At 40.8% G+C, this 24,219-nt stretch overlaps 1 protein-coding gene across 7 annotated transcripts in view; it reads left to right on the forward strand.

Moving 5' to 3' along the window:
• PMS1 (PMS1 homolog 1, mismatch repair system component) overlaps positions 1-24,219 on the forward strand; it is a 79,006-nt gene that overhangs the window by 50,812 nt on the left and 3,975 nt on the right. For 5 of the 7 annotated variants that reach the window (XM_084815822.1, XM_084815833.1, XM_084815812.1 and 2 more), the window contains 5 exons: positions 1,874-1,996; positions 2,686-2,829; positions 3,060-3,973; positions 8,395-8,853; positions 11,702-11,832. In XM_084815822.1, the coding sequence (XP_084671948.1) occupies positions 1,874-1,996; positions 2,686-2,829; positions 3,060-3,973; positions 8,395-8,853; positions 11,702-11,832 (1,771 nt within the window). Of the gene's footprint in view, positions 1-1,873; positions 1,997-2,685; positions 2,830-3,059; positions 3,974-8,394; positions 8,854-11,701; positions 11,833-11,949; positions 24,217-24,219 lie in introns of those variants that run through there. The other 2 variants (XM_084815840.1, XR_014785163.1) reach the window with 2 other exon arrangements.

The following is a 24,219-nucleotide window of genomic DNA, read 5'->3' on the forward strand; positions in this document are numbered from 1 at the left end:
GTTGAGGGTGAAAGAGGAGAGTGCAAAAGCTGGTTTGAAACTCAACATTAAAAAAACGAAGATCATGGCATCTGGCCCCATCAGCTCCTGGTATATGGAAGGGGAAGAAATGGAAGCAGAGAGAGCAGAGGACAGGAAGGCCTGGCATGCTATGGTCCATGGGGTCACGAAGAGTCGGACACGACTGAACGACTGAACAACAACAACAATACTTGTGTACTACCAGTTCACAACAATATTCTTCTATGATAATCACATTAAAGGAGAAACATGCTATTACCTTTAAGTTATAACCCTAAAACACATGGAATGGAGGGGCCATAGCTCAGTGGGAAGAGCATATGCTTTGCATGCAGAAGGTCCCAGGTTCAGTCCCTGGCTTTTCCAGGTAGGGCTATGAAAGAAACCTGAAACCTTGGAGAATCACTGCTAGTCAGTGTCAACAATACTAGGCTAAGTGGGCCAGTGTTCTGACTCAGTATAAGGCAGCTTCCTATCGTCAACTTCCTTGCCAGGAAATTCCCTTGAAATCAATAGGACTGCCTTCCCAGTAATTGTATTTAGGATTGGGGTGGGAGTATTAATGAAATAAAAACAGTTTTGAAAAATGCGTAATGGCTGCATGTACAGAGCTCTTTAGTTTCTGATTGGCTTGTGGCTGACTTGCTATGTATCAAAGCTTATATATTATATCTTTTTATGTAGTGTTTAATAGAGATGGGTGAGCTCTCTGCTTACCTCAGATTAACTTAGAAATTATCCAAGTTCCCCCACCTCCCCGAACAGGAAGAACCTGGATCATTTCCTGAGTAGTCTTACTGGGGCAGCTCTTCAAATCAGCCCATTGGGCAAAGCATTAAAGAAACTGCTGGTAGGCAAAAAACGCCCCTACTCCTGCTTTAGGGGATCTTTAGTCCCAAGAGGATCTACTGTGGTGTAGGGGCTTCTGCCCCTCCAGAAGCAGTTTTCCGAGAAGCACCTCTTCAAAGCAGGCCTTAATCCCCAAAATCATCTTTGGTTCAGATTTTAGTCTGAGTTGGAGACAAATTCATGGCCTGACTATGCTTGCCTCTTCTTTGAGGAAAGTACTGCCAAGTTCCCAAAGTTCATTTCCATGCCTGAGCCTGGCAAACTTCACCAGCATCTCTAGTGTTTAGAGTTACATATGCACTGACTCCAGTCATGCTAATCAAGTTATCTTGTATGATTTGCAAACCCACTTCAAACCATGGTTTCAAATTCTGGTTAGTGAGGGAATCATGATTAGCTTAAATGTAAGTAAACCATAGTAAGTGCTGACAATGGAAGTGAGGGGAGATTTTCTGCTGGAAAGTCACTTAACATCCACTCTCTCTGTTGGCATTCAGCTATAACCAAAGATTTGGCATTATAATGTCTATAAAATCAAACAAATAATATGGGTTAAAGATTTGTGCTGTGTTTTATTTTTAATCATTTTTCCTTTTCATGATTTTAAGTGCTGTATTTTATTCATTCATTCATTCATTCATTCTGTTCTTCCTTTTAAAAGCTCAGAGCAAAGTTTTAACCTGATAATCACTCTCTTAGGTTAGGTTTGACTGAGAGATAGTGACATATCGGCCCAGCTAATGACCTCCAGACTTGAATGGGATTTGAACCTGGGTTTTCCAGGTTCAAATCCCGTGTTCTATCCCACTGCATTGCATGGGCTTTTAATGTTATTTATTGTAAGCTGCCTTGGTTTTCTTTCAAGAAAGGTAATTTAGAAGTCTCTTAAATGAATGTAACTAAAATCCACAGTCCAAAATGTTCTTGTTTGTTCATGAATCAATTGTCATCAGGACCAATGGTTTTTAATGACTATTTTACAGCTTTTTTATTACAATTCTAGGTATTTCTCAGTGGCTTCTTTCCAAAGCCTGATTCAGATGGTTGTTTGACAAGTCATTCAAGTTCAGAAAGAAGCTTCATCTTTGTAAACAATCGACCAGTATATCAAAAGGAAATTCTCAAGGTACTGCCTTCTCGGCAATTTTTCAGAGGATTAGAAAATACTGGCTAGGACCCAAAGAGCTATATTAGCTCAATGGCTAGCTCATACTGAGTAAGATTTTAAACTTTGTACAACAGACCATATCACATACTGTTTTTGAAATTCCTTTCAGTTTCAGAGTTGGTTTGTAGAATTAGTTGCTTGGCTCTTTGGACCTTGGTTGTGAAATTTTATCTTATGCACATTAAAAAATTGAGAGTTTCCACTGTTGAAATAATGTCATATTTCTAAATATAGTTTGTTGTCACAGATTACTAATGGGTAATTAACTGGTGGTATTAGCTACCTCTTTTGTAAGCTTAGAGCTGTAATGAGCCAATGTTGTATAATTTGGAGCATTTTGACTGCCATGCTTAATAGAATTAATGCAACTAATATAATATATACAAGGTAGCAATTGTAAGTGAAATACTGTTCTGTTACATTAGCATTTAATATTTTCAGCAAAAAAGTTTATGTTACAAAAAGTGCACAGCCTTTTGAATCACAATGAAGACTGATTGTTTCCTCCCCCCGCCCCCAATCGTGATATGTTGGAATAATTATGGCTGTTTATGCACATAGAAGATAAATATTATAATCATATATTGTATTTATTCCAAACTAGGAAGTACTTTTTCAACCCTGCTCTTTTTGGTGTATATTTTTAGCTGGCTCAACGGTACTATAACCTGAAGTCGCACAAGGATTCTAATCGTTTGTACCCTATTTTCTTTATCAATATCACTATTCCTCCATGTGCTGTGGATGTCAATTTAACACCAGATAAATCTCAAGTATTGCTGCATAATAAGGTACAGTGTGGATAGATATATTCTACATGTGTAAATTTAACAATGTATATTTTATTCTAATGATGGCATTTTTTAAAAAATGGGTTCTGAGTGTGCTGTCTCTTTCGCATGGCTTAGGTTTTAACATGAGAAGAACAAAGTCCATTTCTTATGGCTTTTGGGTTGGCTTAATTATGCTGTAAATAACCAGCATTCATTCTTTTTGTAATACTTCTGGGTTTTCTTTTTAGGAGTCTGTCTGTCTTGCTATTGAAGATGTCTTGACATCATTGTATGGACCTCTAACTGGGGCTATGTTTTGTGAAACTGATATAACAGATGCTACCTTAGAAGACATCTTCGTTAATGAAACAGAACAAATGATTGGGTCTGCTAATGAAATTGAATCCCGTAGTAACGAAGATCCACATGCATGTGTGTCATCGTTTTCATTTAGTAATGATGTGCAAAATGGTGAAACGGAAACAAATACTGAGGTTGGTTTGAAGAATCAGACATTGTGTAATAATTCTTCTAAAGCTCTTCCTAGCAAAATAGAAATATCTGGCAATGAGACAGTTGGATATGATAGATTTCAAGATGGCACACTAAATAATTTTCTATCTGAGGACCAACAGAGCAAGTCTAAGGTAGTATTTACCCTTGACAGCAAAACCTTATTAGACATTCATTCTAAAAACAGCATTGAAGGTGATTTGAGAAATGACAATTTCCAAGAAGCAGAAAAAAGAGAAGGAGTCATAATCCCAAAAGGTTCTTCAGAAGTCACTGCTGATAAATGGAGTTTGGGGAATGCATTTAAAAATTCCAGAGGAGAGAACATGGAACCTATTCAGATTTTAATTCCTGGAACGAAAGAAGCGAGACCCCAAAATAAAAATGATGGAGATAACCAACAAAAATGTCAAGAGGAAAATAATCAAAGTATTAAAATACCAAATGTGGTAAATGATAAAGTGGGACAGATTACAGCCTATGATTTAATTAGAAGTCGGATAATAAGGAAACCCATGTCAGCATTTGCCCTTTTTACTCAAGACCATCGTCCTAGATTGTTGACTGAAAATACCAAAGTAAGTACAGAAGAACTAATGCTAAAAATGGAAGAAATGTGGAAAATGCTGAATGAAGAAGAAAAAAAGGAGTAAGTTTGCAGATCTTACATCTGTTCACTAAAACTGGACAGCAGTTTCCATCTTATGTGATTCATTATGTCCAAAATCCTTATTAATTTCAAAAGCCTAACAGAAAATGCTTTTGGTTTGATGGTTATAACTTGTTGCATTGGTATTTTATTGCTGATTATCCACTGCTTAGTGATTTATAATACTAAATATCACAACTTTTTTCCTCTCAGTTTTTCAATGAAATGTGTTGCCCAATTATATGAAATAGATTGAATGCCTTTTCAGCACATAAATTCACATCTCCTTATACACGGATGCTTAGCTCATTCATACTTTGCATTTGTAATTAACATTTGGCAGAGAGGCAGTACCTTAAGGGACTTCAAACATAGATGGGCAGTATCTCTATATATGTAGAGTTTAGCTCTATAATAATGGGTTCCAGCATTTCACTTAGGTCAGATCTAGATGTTAGCTTCCATTTGGTGCTATTATCCTTAGTCAGACATTTGAAAAAATTTCTGAGCAAGGTTGGGAAAGTTTTCCCTTGGAACAGTAAATACTCTAGAAAACCAACTTGTGAACTCAGTCAGCGATATGTACCCAAAAAGGGCCAACGTAAGATGAATCTCCTTGGATTTTTAGATTGCTGGGATTGGAAGCACTGAAACGGCATAGTGCTTGGGGCAGAGAAAGCCTATGCTTTCCAAAGGAGCGCTCTGATCTTGGAACGCTCCAAATATCCCATGCTCTGCAGTTAGATGCCCTGCAGTGAAGAAGGAGCAATGGAGATTTTCACCTCTCTGTCCTCCTTGGGTTTTGTTTTGTTTTTAATATATTTTTATTTATTTTATATGAATGAAACAAACAGTACCAAAATTACCAACAACCTCATCAGTGCTTCAGTTTCCCAGCAATATAATATTCTGATGAGGACACCACAATAACAAAAAGTGAAGAAAAAAGAAAGAGAAAAAAATAAAGGGAAAAGGGAGGAGGAAAGGAAGCGAAGAAAAAAGAAGAAAATTCCTTCCACCTTGCCCCCGCTCCCTCTCCCTCCCCACTAACGAATTGAATTTAAGCTCCAACACCCCCCGGTCTGCAATGTCATTCTATCCTATAGACTATGTCTATAACCTTAACAATCTTACAATTTAGTATACAACCTTACATTTCTATATCATATCATCAATCTTATATCAAAAAAGAGGTCTAGAATTAATTCCTAAAAGCCTAGTATTATTGGTAATTTATATATATATATATATATATATATATATATATATATATAAACAATAAAACTTAATATAAGCCTTCAACATTCAGTAATATATTTTATACTAGATATATTATCTATTTTAAAATAAAAGCAAGAAAAAGTAAGAAATGAAATAAATGAAAGAAAGTAAGCAAATATATATATAATCATTTATCTTCTGAGTTAGCCTGGATCAAATAGACTAAATAGAAACAATTAACAAAGCTTGTTTAAAGATTCCAGTTCATGGGGTTGTAACAAAGTTCTCACGCTTTTTTATTTTCAGCCAAGCCTCTGCCATTTCATGATTTTGAAACTTCTTCATCTGACCTTCAGACACAATACAGAGAGTAGCAGGATATTTTAAGTAGTATTGTAAATTCTTTTTTTTGCCAAGTTCTTTGCTTTGATAAATTGCCTTCTTTTATTCGCCACCTCTTTAATGTAGTCTGGAAATAGCATAACTTTATCTTCTTTCCAGGAAAAGCTTCGTGCCTCTCTAGCCAAATGCAGGATAAAATTCTTTGTAGAGACTTTTGCAAATTGAGTTGTGATGATGTAATCAATCCCTTTAGCATTTGGCACACAAAATGCCTGCTCAATATCAAGTAAATAATCAGGTGGAATAGGGAGTATTTCGTGCAAAAGTGTATCCACAAAAACAAGCAATTTTACATAATTAGGCAAATTTTTAATCCCCAAAATACGTACATTGGATCTCTTCGTGAAGGCCTCCAGTTGAGAAATTCTAAGGTGTTTTTAAAATAAATTTGTGTCGTGGCTTTGTTTCCAGCCACACGGTCTTCAAGCTCATTAATTTTCGACTCCATTTTTTGCTGTGATGCATTAATCAAATCTACAGCTCCTTGCAGGGCGGTGATGGAATTTTGGATTAAATCCAACCTCTTGACTTGCACTATAAATTGCGAAGGTCTTTATCAGCGTAAATAATTCACCTATATCTTCTCTTTTTGACATTTTTGACACAGAAGGTTTGGGGGGAGTAGATGCGAGCTCCCTTCTCCTCGGCACAGACATGTTTCTCTCAAGCAGATCTTACAGGTCCTCAGATGTTCTCAAATATTGTTAAAATCATCCCTCAAAGGTTGTTGATATTTCTTAAAGCACATATTATATGGGACATGTCAGCCCTGTTTTCTCCTATAAAAGAGGAGTCTCAGTACAGCTTTTTGCATTGGTAAAGCTCTGGGGAGATAATCCTGGCATCCAGCCCCCCCACTATCGCATGGTAGTTACCTTTCTCCAAGATGTTGTCCAAAGCTTGCTTGCCTTGCCCCCCCCCCTTTCCATTCCAGGAGGGAGATGAAAAGGTTTTTCAACCTTTTAAAAAGCTGTTTGAGAAAGCTTCCCCATAGGAAGCTACCAGAGCAACATTGGTCCCACCCGGAAGTCTCTGTCCTCCTTGTTGTTGTTTTCTCTAGAAGGGCTTCTGAGCCCCTCTAGAGAGGTCATGCCGCCAGGTGTGGGACCAGGGCTGGAGAGGCCACAGGCTACTGTGTATGCTGGCCTTTCTTCTCCTCTCACCTTTCACAGAACATCCATTTTTTCCTCTCACCAAAGTTGCATTTGTGATCTCGGGAAGCAGCCGCTGTGGTTCTTTCAGAACACAGAGTCCCCCTCCTGGGGTCATACCAGTGTCTATGTCACGTTTCCCTTGGGCCCCCTCTTTCCTTATGCAGTCACACACACAGATAGAGAGGCTTCAGCCTCATGCCTTTAATTCATTATCAACAGGTTCATTACAGATGCAAATCCTTGAAGACTCTCAGACTACAAAGGAATGCCTCGAAGGGATTCAAATGGGAACACCGAAGTTGCCTGCAGTTTGAAGTGAGGCTTGCTGGCTAGACTAACTTAGGGAGGAATGTCCCTCCCTTCCAGTGATGCTTCCGTACGTTGCCTCTCACACATCGCTAACCGGGTCGACCGTCTGAGCGCCACCCCTGACGTTTCCCTCTTAGCTCTGCGCTGCAGTCTAGCATCTCTTAGGTCACAGCCCCCACCCTCCTCCTCCTCCTCCTCCTCCTCCCAGCTTCTCACAGAGGGGGGCAAGGGGGGGCTTCAGGCCTGGCCATCTGGGACTTAGTAACCTGAGAAGCACGCCTACCCATATCTGGCTTGGGAAAATGCATCCCCCGGTTCTGGCTGTTCCTCTTCTGAATCTGAGCTGCTAACTATCTGCCTGTGCTCAGAATCAATCCTGACAGTCTACAACTTCGAGAGGGGGACTCCGAAAAATCTTGTGGTTCCTGGGACGCTCTCCCAGGACCATAAGATTGCACCCTTAGAGAGCAATCCTGTGGTCTCTCGACTTCTACAGCAATGTGAGACCTTTACATTGCAAGACTGTCTGCGCTCCTCCCTCCTATTCACTCTCTAGTTCTAAATTATTGGTTGGCAGCACCTAGAAAAAGCAACCCTGGTGATAATGGAAGTTTCTGCCAGTTAATTACTGTGTAGACTCTGTTCACAGTTGCATTTATATGTGTGAGCTTAAACAGGGAAAAGGTTAGAATGTCTTATATAAACCCGAATTGTCTTCTGTCAGTAAGCTAATCAAACTCTCTGAAATTTGGAAGATAATGGTTATAGGTCAGAGCAAGACTACTGCAATGTTTAGGATATATTTCCTTTGTAGGGACTTGACCATTTTCATTTCTCCCATATAGGTGATTGTATTTTTGTACTTAATGTTTTCTTGGAACATGATCTATTGTTTATCCTAAGGGAACCATTATAAGTTTATTTCTTGAAAAAAATACCTATTAGTACTACATGTGTATGTTAGAATATTATCATAAATTGTGACTTTTATTGCCCTTATTTTCTACTGTTAGATTCAGTTATTTACTATTCATGTAAATAATCAAGTCTGAGTGATTAATAGTTGTAAATAATGTGAAGATATGTTCAGTTAAAATAATGTATTGCTAGTACTGTTGTTAAATAGCACTTGCTACTGAAAATTAGATTATTTATATGAGAGACAAAACAAAGATATTAAAGCAGAGTAGGAAAATAAATTTCGATTCTCCCACCCCAATAGTTTCTGTTCAAGAGACAACTAATTTTCTAGGTGTTTGTGACAGAATCATTGCCAGTTTTCATGTGCTCTACTTTCTCTCTCCTTCCTCTCCCTATACCCTTTCTCTTCGTAAGATATGAAGAAAAAGCTGATAGAGACCTGGAACGGTACAACAGGCAAAGCAAAAAAGCTATGAATCAAAGTATGCAGATATCAACAAAAGAAAGAGAAAAAAGACACAAGGTCAAACTGAAAGGCAGTCTATCTAATCAGGAGAAACATGAAAAACTTTTTCATTCTCAAATGGAAAAGAAATACAATAATTGCCAAGCAACAAAAATTGTACACGTGCCTTTCTCTATGGATTCATTCAAACATAAACTTCACATGCTTGAACAGAAAGAGTCAGACAAAGATGAACGTTGCCTAATTCATCTTCTGAATTTTCCTGATGCGTGGATAATTGCCTCTGAGAAAAAGATAATGATGCTGAATCCATACAGAGTAGAAGAAGCTCTTCTATTTAAAAGACTTCTTGAAAACCATAAACTTCCAATAGAGAAACTGGACAAACCAATTGAATTAACTGACAGGTAAAATCAAAATAAAAGCAATTTTAAGATTATTGTATTCTTAAGTGATTAAAGGTTTTGAATTTATGACACTTTAGTATTCCAAATTATGTCACTTGTACATTTGATAGTATTTGATAAAATTGAAAACTATGCCCAGAACATAGTGTTGTAGTGGACCTACTCAGTAATGTTGCTTGGTACTGCCAAAGTACATAGTACATAATGTTGCGGATGATTGGCAGTTTGTCATAGATGTGAACAGATGTGTAGAAATGCAACAGCTCTCACATGGTGTTTACTATCAAGACTTATGTTTGTGCTCAAGTGTTTCATCATATTTAGATGGCAGTGCAAGGAAGGGCTTATAATTTGAATGTTTATATGGTTTCAAGATAGATTCCCTGTATGCCTTAAGTATTTTGTAGCGTTGTGGGGTGTTTTATTTTTTGCCTTTGGGATTAATTAGCCTGGTGTGAGGAAATGAGGCAATGCTTTTTTTGCTTTCTGTATGCATGTAGGGGGAGTTTCTCTATCTGTTCTCTGTATCATGAAGCTCACATGTTGGAGGTCTCTGATAAATGTGTGTGTGTTTGCCTTTTGTTTTTGTATGTGCCACTACTCCATTAACATGCTCTAAGCAGTTATAGTAATCATCTTAATTGTTAACGGAACTATGAAGAGGTTTAAAAATCCTTCACTAAAGAAATGGTCTATCTGTGATGTAAGAAGTCCATTGCACCCTCTATTATGTTTGCTGAGCTAGTAGAACATAGGAAAAACCCCATGATTATCATGGTGGCTGTGAAGATCTGAGATGCACACAGTAAGGTAGAGATGTTGATGTGGAAGACACATCAACAGCTAACATAGGTGGCATCAACAATTCCACCTGTGTTAGCTCAGTCAGGGAGTCTCTTCAGCAGTGGAGTAGATGAAAACATTAAGGCTGCAATCCTATACCCACTTACCTGGGAGTAAGCTTCACTAAACTCACTGGAACTTAATTTGAGTAGATTTATAGGAGAGCACTGTAACAGAATTCCAAGTGACACGATATTAGTTGTTGCAATGAAACAACAAGGAGTCTGATAACATTTAAAAGAATATACTTGAAAGACGATAACATTTATTGTGTTATATGCTTTTGTGTGTTGAGCCCACTACATAAGATGCATCTGTAGTCAAAGAAAGCTTATGCCACATAAATGTGGTAGTCTTTTGAGGAGCTATAGAATCCTAAGACTTTCCCTGCTCTCCAACCCGAGGATACTTGGCAAGAATACGTTGTTGTGTTGCAGCAGTGACTCCTACTTCCCTGCGCTCCCTCCTAAATCTGATAAAAACCCACCTATCTAGCTACAGAGGCTGAAGGCTTGAGATAAGATCTTCAGCCTCATTCAGCAAGTTCTAATTAATAGAAGATGTTTTATTGTGAAATACTATGAAATCATGGATGGTTGATGTTCTATTAGACACTACCTAGCTTAACAACAGGGGTCTATAAACTAGGGCTGGACTTACTAGCCAAGCTTTATTGTCTAGCAGCCAGCTGTGAAGTCCAGTTTACCACAATTTCAGTAGGCCTTATGTCTATACTTAGGATTACACCTTAAATGGATTTCTCATCCTACTAAGGCACTTAATCAATATTAGTACTTTAAAAGACTTATGGTGCAATCCTGTACATGTTTATTCAGAAGTAACTTGCCTTTTCAGTGGGCCTTACTCCAAAGTAAGGCTGCATAATATCGCAGCCTCAGAATTTAGAATAGCAGTCATAGTTAATTAGTAATTTTAACCACTTCCTTCCTCAGGGAAGGAAGGAATTACCATGGAAATGTGCCTCTTCTCTGTACTTGCCTATAAAATTCCAGGAGTGCTTCTAAGCAGGCACCTTCTGTATGTGAGGGGGGTGGGGAGAGAGAAAGAGAGAGAGCCATCTGTCCACCCTCACATATTTTGAGATTCATTAAGAATTCAGGTGGCAGCATCAAAGCCAGTGCACATTAGGGGGTGAGAGAGCACAGAGGTCTAGCCCTCATTCACAGCGTAATAAACAGTGGTTTATTAAGCTTGGAACATTGCATCTGATCCAGCCCTATGAGTTTGCATGGTATTCTTAGTTTGGAAAAGTTACCTTCCACTAGTGAATGAATTTAATAAAGAGCCAGTTGACAGCTGTAAGATATCACATGTGTAGAAACCTCAGTGTATCTATAAAGGCTATGGGCTCAAGAGAGCAACAAGTCACATGGTTGAAGTGCCTCCTTTCAGTTCTCCTTAGTGGTGCATTCTGCACAAGGAGAGACTTGCTGCTGCCCACTCACCATCACGACAGTGCAATTTTGCTTCAGATAGAAGGAACAAGGGAACCACTGCCCACACTTTGCTTTCCTTGCTTTCCCTGGCACTGGCTGTTCTTGTTTTGGGAGGGAAAAGAGTTGTTTTGTCTTGTTTAAGGAGGGGAAAGAGTAGGAAAAAATAGAAAATGCTAGAAAGAACAAAGAAAGCAAAGAGCTGAGCAATTTTTTGTTCCTGAGCCTCTACCTAGGAAAATTGAGACCCCACCTTCAATGATGGCAAGTGAACAAGCAGCTGCAATGACTTTCTCCTTGGGAGCACAGGACAAAGGATGGCTGGAAAGTTTGTAGTTCTCTGTTTGTGGCTCTCTGAGCTTTATAAGCATTAGAAGCTTTTTTACAGGCTTGTTAAGATACTATAAGCCAGCTGGAAGTATTTGTATAAAATATGACAGTTCTAACGTCCTTTGGACATATGCACTGTGATTATGTGACCCTCCGAATTAAAAATATTCCTTTCTCTGTCACTTGTTTGAAATGGTATCTTACACTTACTTAATTTTCAGTCTTTTTAGTGGCCCTCATTATATGGAAGCTCTTTGGAGTATGACCAAGGAAAATGTAAGGTTCGATGGATCGTCCTATTTCTTGGATTCAAGGCTTGTAGCAAATGGATTTAAGATAAAGATAGTTCCAGGTATTATGTGGTTTCATATGTTGTTTTTGACCCTACACCTGTAATTCTTGGTATTTGCCCCTTTTCATATTATAATAGAAAAATCATAATGTTTGTGGCTCTTTACCTTTTTGTCAGATAAAACGATTATTCACTAGGTTTTAATAATGAGAAGAATGACGGTGGTGTGTTAGGCCAGACTGGACAAGATGATGGCAAACACATATGCTTAAACTCGGATTTGCCCATCTCGGGTGAGGTGTCCAATCTGAAGAGCAAAAAAGGTATGTGGGTGAGGAGTGCAGATTCCCTTTGGATTACGTTCCTTCAATCTGTCTCCCAGTGATTTTCCCCAGATCAACTCTGATTAGTTGTAGCATGCTCAATAGGAAGATAATCACCTCAGGGGATAGTTTGCAAGGAGGTACACTATGGACGAGGGTAGAGGCACAGGTAGTCTGCAGTCCTCGCCTACGATACTGCTTTTGCTCTTAAAATAATTTTCATTGTGATTGGGGCAATCTGGGTTTAAACACTATGTCATATCAGTTTGGCCTTTTAATAGGACTGATTTAAGCAAGTACTTATTAATGGATTTTGATTTTGACTGGATTCTGCCTCCTGTTTACAAATGTACACATAGCCAGAAGCACATGAAGCAAGAACTTGTAGAACTATAGCGGCAATATCTTGGGTGACCAGGAACTCTTGCATTGCTTGCCTTTATATTCTCAAATGGCTCCTGGTGCTCAAAATGTTTATATGCTTGTATCTTGAAATGTCTCCTATTTGTAGAAAATTTTGCTATTCTATTTTTAAAATTAATCTCTGCAATAGTGTGGAGTAGAGAGATTACATCTGTCAAATACTAGAATGCAGGCTCATTCAATAATGTCCTTAACCTATAAAATTAATTGCCCTGGATTATGTGGCCACTAACATAAATGGCTCTAAAAAGAATTGTTAAATTTATGAGGAATAAGTATATCAATGGCTACTAGCTGTAATAGCCAGGAATGGAACTTCCATACTCGGAGCTTGTAGGCTTCTAGTGACCATATGCACAGAACAGACAATGGTTTTTGCTATCTTGCCTTATTTGTGTCTGGCTAGCCTCTGTCAGAGACGCAACTGTTGGGCTAAATGGAACTGTGATTTGACCCACCAAAGCAGGCCACATCTCTGTCTAGCCTAACAAATTTTGTCCTTAGGTTAAATGCCATCTTTGGCCCAGTCCTTTACCAATTTCCATTTCATCATTTGTAAACACTATATCAATTATAATGCTTTTAAAAAATGTATTTGTTTAGATGCATTTTCATTGCACAACGCCATTTGATGCATTTATCAATTCAGTATTCAAACAAGTGAGAAAGAGTTGATTTTGTTTTAATTTTTAGTTTATTCCCACGTAGTTTACTTATATGGACTGAAAGGGCACTATTGTTTTTCAGCAATTATGACCAATATTTTTGGAAGTTTTGCTAAAAAATAAACCAAAGTAAGAAATAGTACCACTCTAGTGTGCTCTACAATCATATTCAGTTCTCTGTATCTCCGTGTGGCTTTGCTTCTAGATTGTCACGCTGGTGAAAAACACTAGTGTGATGTGGAAGAGCAGACTGGAGTGCAGGCCTGACATGTTATCACAGCCAGGCTTGCAGACTTTCCTGCTCCAGTCCAGGCATGCTGCAGACCTCTGCTACCTGTGCCTCAGATTGTACACCAATGTTTTTTACATTGGAAACAGAGATGTTTCAGTGGTGAAGTTCTGATAAACATTTGTTTTGACACAACAATGTGGGAAGTTAGTTTTAATTGTAATATGATGCCTAGATGATAACTCACTAGGTCTAGGCAAAGATTTGCTGTGAGTTCTTAGAAATGCTATAGCTTCATGTGTTACCTTCCCAGCCCCATATGTAGAGCGATGACAGATCTATTGTAGCAAATGGGACACTTACTAGATAGGTCTCAAAAGAAGAACCTTATAAAAATATCTTAATGAACACCCAGTTTCTTTCATTAATAGATTATTGTTTTCTTTTGTTAACCATATAACCTGATGAACACTTGCTATAGGCCAGTTTTAAATTCAGTTTTATAAGTAAAGGCTCCTGTCAGCATATTCTGTGGTAGATTCCAACTACTGCAGAAAAACAAGTTTCCATTCAATGCAAGACTGTTACATTAATTTCCCTGCCCAAAGGTTATGCTTCCTGATCAACACTATTTTGTACTGCTTAGTACTTAATTGAGCTGAGCTCCGTAACCTATTTTTCGTGCCAGAATCAGTACCTACAAAAATGACATTTTAAAAGCATAGTAGAATTTAATATAGTGTTAAGAGTCAAATTTATGATGAACATATAATAATGTTACTCAAGTCAGGTGCGGCAGCTAAAACATTTATCTTCTTCTTCATGGTCTCTATGCATCACCCATATGGGCTCTGTGCCTGCACAGAGCCTTGATTAGGAAAGCTTCTATAGCTGAGGAAGTTTGGGTGGGATCCCTTTCCTCACCATCCAGGTGTGCATGTCCTCAGTGGGTTCTCACTTATTCTCTCAGTTCTTGCCAGTTTTGCCCTCACACAACCCACCTGCCATGCAGGAGCCTGCTCCAGTGTTGGGGCCGTCATCCACTCAGTGTTGTATTCCGCCGAGTACACAAGATCCTCCCACTCTGGGCTGAACTTTGGTGCTTACATTGGCAGAAAGACTAACAAAAAAGGGAAATGTCTATAAGCAGGCTAGTCTATCTCCTTCACACTCAAAGAAGAAGAAGAAAAAGACTTCTAAAGAGTCATATGATTCTGCTTGGGATGGAGCATTGGGACCCTCGGGTCCTTCTTACTCTGTGTGAGTGCCTTGTGACCGGGATTGATCCATACAGGCCGTGTCGGCCAGCACTTGACTCGAGATGAAGAGCCGACCATACCACTCATTTCGGTACAGTCTTCTTGGGATCAACAGCAACCACTGATTCCAGCTATGTCTCCTGCTGCTCCACGAATGTCTTCCACTTGGATGCAGTCACCTGTACCGTCAATCTTATCTGCTGCTCCACCAATGGTATTTTCACCTATTTTGGTGGTGCAGTCAATGCAAAGGGGATAACCCATTCCAATTACGTCTACATCAGAGGGTGACATACAGGACCTGTCTCTGATGGAACTGATCCCTCAACTACCTCATTGTTATGGCTTAGAAGGCCACGAATGGCACCCATGCTTGCCTGAGTCGGTGTGGTTGTGTGCCTCCTTACTACAGGTCATGCTCCTAGTTTTTGCAAGTGAAGCCAATACCGGGGATGGTCCAGATCCTCATTCTCAGAATGCGGTGGCATTTAGCATGGGATGTGCAGTACAAGAGACTCCAGGATTGGGTTGACTATCCTGAGCCTTGCTATTGGGGAGGGAGTCGGTACCATCAACACCCATTGGCTGCAGTGTCGAGGCCTACAGATCAACTGGTCACTCTGTGCCCTTTGGCACTGTTAGCACCACCAGTCCAGCAAAAAGAGATTCAACCTGCTTTACTGTTTGTTCAGCAAGGACAGACAACCCAGCAACAGAATATATTGCCAGTTTTGCTGCAGCCACAGACTGTATAGTTACAAACTGTCCTACCAGTTATTCAGCCACCATCTGCACTGCCTTTCAGTGCACTGCTCGATACAGGCAGCAGGCAGCCACTCCACACAGAGGTGAGGGAGACGTGCCTGCTGAGTCAAATCCTTTCAGGGGAGTCTCCAATGACTGGAATGGAAGGTTACCCGTCAGATACTACATCTCAAGCTTCATGCCGTCCCTCCATGTCCTTGCCAGATGTGATCATTGGCTCCAATGAAGCCATATTGCCATCAGAAGATGTAGGACAATTCTCTAACCAGATTCTTAGAATGGCACAGGCTTTGGGCCTAGAGACTCAGCAAGTGGCTTCCATGGTACAAGACACTGTTTTTGACTCCGTAAATGTGGAATCTTTCAGACCTGTGGCCATTCCTCTACTCCCAGCATTAGAGGAAACCATTAAGCAATCCTGGAACTGATACCTAAGCACCTGGAGGGTATGTACCACCTACAGGAGGCCAATACTGAGTACTTCTTCAAACATCCAGCCCCAAATTCGATGGTTGACAAAGCCTCAAAGGGCAGGGCCCACAGAATGCACTCCTCTCCAACAAGCAAGGAAGGCCAGAGGCCTGGACTTACTCAGGAGGGGACTATATTCCTCCACAGTGATGGGCCTTAAAATATCAAATTACCAGGGCGGCAATGTCAGGGTACCAACTACTGCTTTGTATCAAAGTATCAAAAGACTTACCCTTTGATGGGCAAGGTTGTTCAATACAAAAACTGACAATGCGCTCGACTCGGTACAGAAGGCCTGCACCACAGTGTGTTGTATGTGTTTTATTTCGCAGCAACTTCCCAGGCAACGGCATTGGTTTCAGTCATCTGCCACTTGGTACCAACCTCATCAGCAAGTTACAGCACAACAATAACAACAGTCACAGGCAGGTCAGTCGGAGAAATCATTTCCATTTTCAAAATTCCACAATTATCAAACAAAACATGACAGTAGGAGCAAGTGGCATCTTTGACTTCTTCCCTGCCATTCTCCCTCACCTTGTGGCCTAAATGCCCATTTTTGGAATATGCCTGTCTGCTTACCATCCCCTGTGGTGCAACATCACATCCAACTCCTGGATCCTTGCCATAGTCCAGAGGGGCTACCAGATCGAGTTCGATATCCTCCCTCCACTCGGTACCATGTTGGTGACTACTCCATCCCCAGTCCTCCATACTGAAGTTCAGATCCACCTTGAGAAAGTGGTGATTGAACCTGTCCCATGAGCTCAATTTTGGGATGGTTTCTACTCAAGGTACTTCACGGTACTGAATAAGGATGGAGGGCTTTGGCCGATCATGGACCTTCGACAGCTAAATCTGTTCATTTCATTTCACCCAGGAAGTTCCACATGGTTTCTCTGGCATCTATCCTGCCTCTCCTCCCTGAAGAAGATTGCTTCGCCTCTATCAACCTCAAAGACGCCTACTTTCACATCGCCATAGATGAATCACACCAGCGTTACCACCGCTTTGCCATCGGTACCGACACCTACCAATTCCAGGTGCTGCCCTTCAGTCTTGCCACCGCGCCAAGGGTATTTATCAAGGTCTGCTCCCACCTTCAACTGCAAGGCATAGAAGTCTATCTGTACACAGATGATTGGCTGTTGGTGGTGTCAACAAAAGGTCAACTTCTTTGGTGGATAGAGGTGACCTGCAATCTCTTTCAGGAGCGTGGACTCTATATCACTGTGGAGAAATCACATCTTGTACCGACACAACGGATCCAATTTATAGGGACATTGTTGAATCCCCAAATGGGCCCCACCTTCCTACCCAACTCCAGGGTAAAAATGCTGACTTTTCTGGCATTGGAACTGTAAATGAGTAGATCTGCCATGGCGCTCAAGGTCCAAATTCTCCTGGGTTTCACGGCTGTGACAATGACTGTTGTTCGCTAAGCTCAGTTGCATATGAAAGAACTCCAAAACCAGCTCATATGCAACTTCGATACCGATTGGGACACCCATCGAACCAGACTCTGTGCGCCCCCAATTGTCAGAGACTCCATCCAGTGATGGTCGGTACCAAGCAATCTAACCCAGGGCATGCCATCCCTTCATCCCTTCACAATCCAGGGTTGTGACTACAGATGTGTCGCTCTCTGGATGGGAAGCTTTGTCCAGTGTACAAAGTGCTTCATGCATTTGAACTGGACCTGGTGGGCAGACTGGTCCAGGTCACTTCAAACAACACGATTGTCATTGCATATTTGAACAAGCAGGGAGATACCAGATCCCCCCCGTTTTTCAACTTTATGCTCCAGAACTTCAAATGGTGTGTAGCCCATCGAATTGGACTTGAGGTAATACATGTGGCTGGTGTTGACAGTGCCCTGGCCAGTCAGCTCAGCCAGACCATGCTGACCTCCCACAAGTGGGAGTTGGACAGAATGGTTCTGAACAGCCTCTTTCTGCTTTGGAGGATGCCAGAAATCAACCTTTTTGCCTCAAGGGAGAATGCAGTTTTTACAACATTCTGCAGCAGAGCAGGCCAAATCCTGGGATCAATGGGTGATGCCTTTGTTTTTCAGTGGACACAGGCATTGTGCCCCCCTCCTTTCCACTGATAACCAAGGTCCTTGCGAAGATTGCAGTGGATGGCACCGGGTGCATCATTGTGACTCTGTGGTGGCTGCGCTAGCCTTGATTCACCCAGCTCCTCAAAATGGCGAAGGGTCGGTACCAGCAGCTCCTATTATATCTGTCTCTCCTCACGACAGAGAAAAGCCAAATCCAACACCTGGACCTAACAACTCTCCACGTAACAGTGTGGAAGATCAGGTGATGGACACTACTTTGGCTTCAGCAGCGATCCAGAGGGTCCTTGATGCAGCCTGTAAGCCGTCTATACAGTGTTCCTACTCAAGGAAATTGACTGCTTTTTCTGCCTTTACTCATGAGCAGGGTTTTCACCCACATCTTTTTCACTCTTTGCACCAATTCTCCAGTTTCTCCTGCCCCTTTTTGAGAAAGGACTCAAGCTGTCATCTCAGAGTTTACCTCCGCTGTTTCTGGGTTTCACCCTCCTGTTGAGGGATTTTCCATGTTCTCACACCTGACAGCAAAAAGATTGCTGAAAGGAATCAAGAATCCAGCAGCACCAGTTCGCTCTATGGTACCGAGCTGGAGCATTTCTGTGGTGCTTAAGTCACTTTCAACAAAGCCTTTTGAGCCGCTGGTGACTACAGACTTCAGCCTTCTCTCATGGAAGGTAGCGTTCCTGGTGGCTAATACATCTGCACACCGTGCCAGCGAGCTCTTTGCACTCAGAATGGACCAGCCTTATCTCACCTTTCACCGAGATAAAGTGGTGCTCAGACCTGACCCGGCCTTTTTACCTAAAGTTGTGTCTGAGTTTCACCTAAATCAGGACATTGTTTTGCCTGCTTTTTTCGCTTCTCAGTCTACACCTCTTGACAGTACACATGCTTAAAATTCATCATGCCCTGGTCTTTTATGAGTCAAGGACTGAACAATTTTGGTTGTCACTTTGCCTCTTTGTCTGCTATGGTGGCAAGACAAGGACCAACTTTTCTCGACTCAGCACTTTGTGTTGTGGGTCATTAAGACTGTTGAGCTGTTGCGTGCGCTCTCTGGGCCTGAACTGTCCACCTTTCTAAAAAATTACCGACTGGATGTTCGGGCTAGAGCTGACTGTATTTTTGTTGTGCCGTTCTCTCATCTGTATTGTAGAGGAACACCGACCCACCTCCCTTATAAGTTAGCTTACTACTCACCCATATGTTTGATGCATAGAGACCATGAAGAAGAAAGACAGGTTGCTATCTATAACTAGTTATTCAGGAGGTCATCTATGCATTCACACAACCCACCCGCTGTCCCCTCTTTGGTGTTGCTCTCGAGTTCGATGTTGAGTACTGGGGGTATTTTTTGTGTAAATTTTTTCTCAGTTACAAGGCTGCAATGTCAGTTTCAAAGAACTGAGGGAATAAGCGGGAACCCACTGGGGACATGCACACTCAGATGGTGGGGGAGGGGTTCCTGCAAAAACTTTCTCAGCTATATAGGCTTCCTGAATCAAGGCTCTGCGCATGCACACAGCCCATATGTGTGAATGCATAGATGACCACTCAAAGAACTGTCTTTTTCCTAATCAGAGAAAGGAGATTTTACTTTCCATAGGAAAAGTTGCGTAATATTTTATAACCAAGCAATAACACCTATAGATAAGATCATTTATATTAATCATTTGGAAACTAGCAATGTTGAAATACATCCTTTTGTATTTTACAAAAATGTTTGTGCATTTTTACAAAATTTTTATACTTGGCCTAAAATAATAATTATTAATATTGGGGCCAAAGTATCCATTCTAAAGTAATGTGGCCAGTTATTCCATTGTGGATTTACAGAGGAAAATGGCTGAATAACTTTCCTTACTAATGTTCATCTTGCTCATATCTAACACTACAATGGAGGTGGAGTTAAGCAAACATTTATGGAACAAATGAAATTGAACAGTAAATAGTGGAGAAGTGGAAAAACCTAACATTCCAGTCATATCAACTGTTCTCATCTATCTCATCTGTTCTCATTAAAAAAACATACTGGAAAACTTAAATAAAAAATATCCCAGTCCTGAAACTTTCCATTTTCATTGAATGTTGAGATTCATAGAGATGGCCTTTGCCAAAAAATGTGAACTTCCTCTATAGGATCAAAATTCTGTCAAAATTTCCTTTCTGACCATTTCAAAGATCTTAGAAGTGAAAATGTTCTGCATTTTCTGTTAAATATATGTGATACTCGTACAGTACACTAGAAATGAATTGAGAAAACCTTGCCTAGCCATACTTTGATATCATTTAGTCTTGTTGAGATTTGTTTGACCTCAAGTGAAAATTCTTCCAAAGGAGCAAGAGGACAATGAAGAAAATGGTAGACAGTTTAGCAGTCATGAAACAATGCTGTACCAGAGAAGATGCAATAGATCTGTGACTGGATCTCTTGTTTTCATTTTTAGCTAAAAGTACCCTCCAAATTTGAGAGGGATAGCCATGTGTGTGGGGGGGTTATCCCTCCTCCCCACCATTTCCCCGATCTAAATCATCCCCCTAAACTGCAATTATGTCCGCAGTGGATAACCTTGTTTTAGTGTGTATTACTTTGCAATTGATTATATTGAGCCACGTCTGTTCTGTTGCCCTCATTTTCAGAATTGGCTACTTCCCTGTTCTCCATAGACTCCAGATATTTTAGTAATATATAGCACCATTCCCATTATAAATCTTTGAGAGGCCCTGCTGCTTGCCTGTACTGTGAAAACTGTCTGTTTATACTAACCTTATTTTTACTCATAAAGGTACCTGTATGTAACCTTACCCAATGATTGAAAGAGAGGCTGCTTACCTGTAACTGTAGTTCTTTGAGCTTTCATCTATGCATTCAAATGTATGGGGTCTGCACCTGCACAGAGCCACACTGAGAATGTTCTAAAGCTGGGCAAAGCTTTAGGTGGGAAGCCCACCACATACCCAAGGGTGTGGCTCCTACCTTTCTCACTCAGTTCCTATGGATTGCCAGAGCAGACAAGTAAAGAACAGGAAGGTGACCCAGACAGGAAAATCTGCAAAGACACCTGCATGGGGAAGGAGGGTGAATTGTGTGAATGTATTTCTGACCACTCAAAGAACTAGTTACAGGTAAGTGAACTGTCTGTCTTCTTTGTGGTTGCTGTGCATCAAACACATGGGTGATTAGCAAGCTAACTTAACAGAGGAGGAACAAGTATCTCATGCCAGTGACAAGGAGAGTACCGCCTGACCAAAAGATGCATCAGTTCTGGCCATATGTCCAGCTTGTAATGGTGCATGAATGTTGAGGGCTGAGACCACATTGCAGCATGGCACAGCTCTGGAATTGAGACTCCCCAAAGGAGTGCTGTCAAAGAAGCCACCATTTGTGTAGAGTGAGCTCACAGTGTCCCCGGAACAGGTAGGTCAGCCATTTCATAGCAAGTCGGATGGCACCAATCGCCCAATGGAACAGATGTTTTTGAGAAACTGGAAGCCTTTCTTTGCTCTCTGATAGTGAATTAAGAGGCTTTGGCTTTTATGGAAAGATGTTGATTTATCTAAGTAGAAGGCAACTGTTTGCTGCACGTCCAGCAAGTGGAGGGAGATCTCTAGCGGGGATGTCAGGTCAGAGGAAAATAGTAATGTTCACAGTAATGGCTTCCTCATGGTTGAGGAGGAAGGATACCACCTTTGGAGGAACAATGTGTCAGGCTGGAGCACAGTCTCATCTCTGTGGAGGGTCAGGTAAGGAGGGTCTGCCCACAAGGCACAGAGTTTGCCTGCCTGACATGCAGAAGTAATGACAACCAGAAACACCACTCTCAGGGTTAATTGTACGAGATTTCATGTGGCCAGTGGCTCAAAGTTTGGACACCAATTTTGCCAGGACAACAGAGAGGTTCCACGGTGCCAACAAGATGGCCTGTGGGGGGTTATACTCTTCAGCTGTTCAGGAATTTCTTAGTAGAGAAAAAACTGAGGAACCATTTATGGGGGAGTGAGATGCTGAGATTGCCACCAAGTAAACTTTCACTGATAGTATCACAAGTCCTTATTTTAATGACTGGCAAAACTGCAACACATACTGCAACTGGCAGTGAACTGGCAGTCAAAGCCATTACTGGCAACGAAGGATTTGAAGCAAGCCCACTTGGCCTCATAGAAACAGTGAGTGAAATGCTTTCTAGCTGCCTCTAGCACCTGCTGTACAGTGGCAATAAAAAGTTTGTGAATCCTTTAGGGTTGTCACGTATTTCCATCCTAAAATGTTATTAGATCTTAATCTAACCCCATCATCTTAGATAAAGAACAATAGATAACCTGAGTAAACAAAAGACACACAAACGTGATGCTTTTTCAACATTTCTTTATGCACAACTGATTCAATATTCAATATACATGTGTGGAAAATATACGTGAACCTTTAGTGGCATTCCCTTGATCATAGAATCATAGAATAGTAGGGTTGGAAGGGGCCTACAAGGCCATCGAGTCCAACCCCCTGCTCAATGCAGGAATCCAAATGAAGTCATTGAGCAGCAATGACTTCAAGTAAGCATTACCTGGAACTGTTGGTCAGTCTCTCACATCGCCTTTGAGGAATTTTGGCCCATTCTTCCTTACAGAACTGCTTCAACTCAGTGACGTTTGAGGACTTCCTTTCATGAACAGCTCACTTCAGGTCCTGCCACAACATTTTGATGGGGTTCAGGTCCAGACTTTGACTAGGCCATTCTAAAACATGGAATTTCTTCTTCCGTATACAAGCAGATTCTTTTGTAGATCTGCTTGTATGTTTAGGATCATTGCCTTGTTGCGTGACCCACTTTCAGTTCAGCTTCAGCTCACGGATGGATGGCCTGACATTCTCCTCTAGAATCTTCTGATACACTGCAGAATTCATGGTTGTGACAATGATGGCAAGCTGTCCAGGTCCTGAGGCAGCAAGGCAGGCCCAAACCATCACTTTCCTACCACCATGCTTCATGGTTGGGATGAGGTTCTTCTGTTCGAAGGCAGTATTTATTTTTTGTCAAAGATACTGCTTCTCATTGAGGCCAAAAAGTTCTACCTTTCACTCGTCTATCCAGAGAACATTGTTCCAGAAGTCTTGGGGATCATCTATGTGATCTTTAGTGAACTTCAGATGGGCAGCAATGTTCTTATTAGAGAGCAGTGTTTTCCTCCTGGCTATCTTTCCATGAACACCATTCTTGTTCAGTCTTTTTCTGATCATTCAGTCATGAACACTCACATTAGCCAAGATAAGAGTGGCCTGCAGATCTTTGGATGTTACTCAGGGTTCTTTTTGACTTCCTGAGTGATGTGCTGGTTTGTTCTTGGAGAGATTTTGGTAGGATGACTGCTCCTGGGTAGAGTGACTGTGGCCTTGAACCTTCTCCATTTGTAGATTATCTGTCTGACAGTGGATTGGTGAAGCCCAAATCCTTAGAAATGGTTTTGTAACCCTTTCTAGTTTGATGAGCAGCAATAACTGTTTTTCTGAGGTCCGGTCCTCAGAGATGTCTTTTGATCATGGCATGACATGTTTCCACATTACCGTATGGTGAAGACCAAACTCAAAAAGTTTCTGATCCTTTTATAGGTTGGGGCTTCCCAAACTCACCCCTGAAGATCTACCTAATTACTTAAAACACCTGATTCTAATTATTGTCTTTAATTGAGCTGATGCAACCAGGGGTTCACTTACTTTTGCACATACCCTGACTCTTAAGAACTCACTGTTTGTCTAATTTATACATCATTTTATTTCACAAGACACAGAATTGGTTAATATAAACCCTATTGGATATTTAGAAAAGGACTGGTTTTGATTGATGAAGGCTATCATCATGGTAAAACTATGGAATTTTCGTAATTATCACAAAATTCTCACTACTGTATATTCTAACTGGGATTTTAATAAACTGAAGCATACTTGATGTGAAAGGACAGTGATCACTTATAACCAATATGAAATGTTATGGCTTGTGCTCTTCACTCCAGGGAAGAAAAATTTAAACTGTGTATCTGTACTGAACTCAAATGGCTTCATTAAGTGTTTACTGCACAATCTTATGAACTGAGCACAATAGGGCTTATTCTCTAGTTAGTGTGTTTAGGATTGCAGCCTTAAAACCTGAGTGGTGGTCGTTGTGCATATTTTGGTATATAAATCAAAACAGCATGTAAAACACACCCAGTAACTCCAGATGTTTTATTTGTTTATAAT

This window comes from Heloderma suspectum, chromosome 1, assembly GCF_057233095.1.
Source record: "Heloderma suspectum isolate Gila_16-S chromosome 1, 16-S_ref, whole genome shotgun sequence".
NCBI classification, from domain to species: domain Eukaryota; kingdom Metazoa; phylum Chordata; class Lepidosauria; order Squamata; family Helodermatidae; genus Heloderma; species Heloderma suspectum.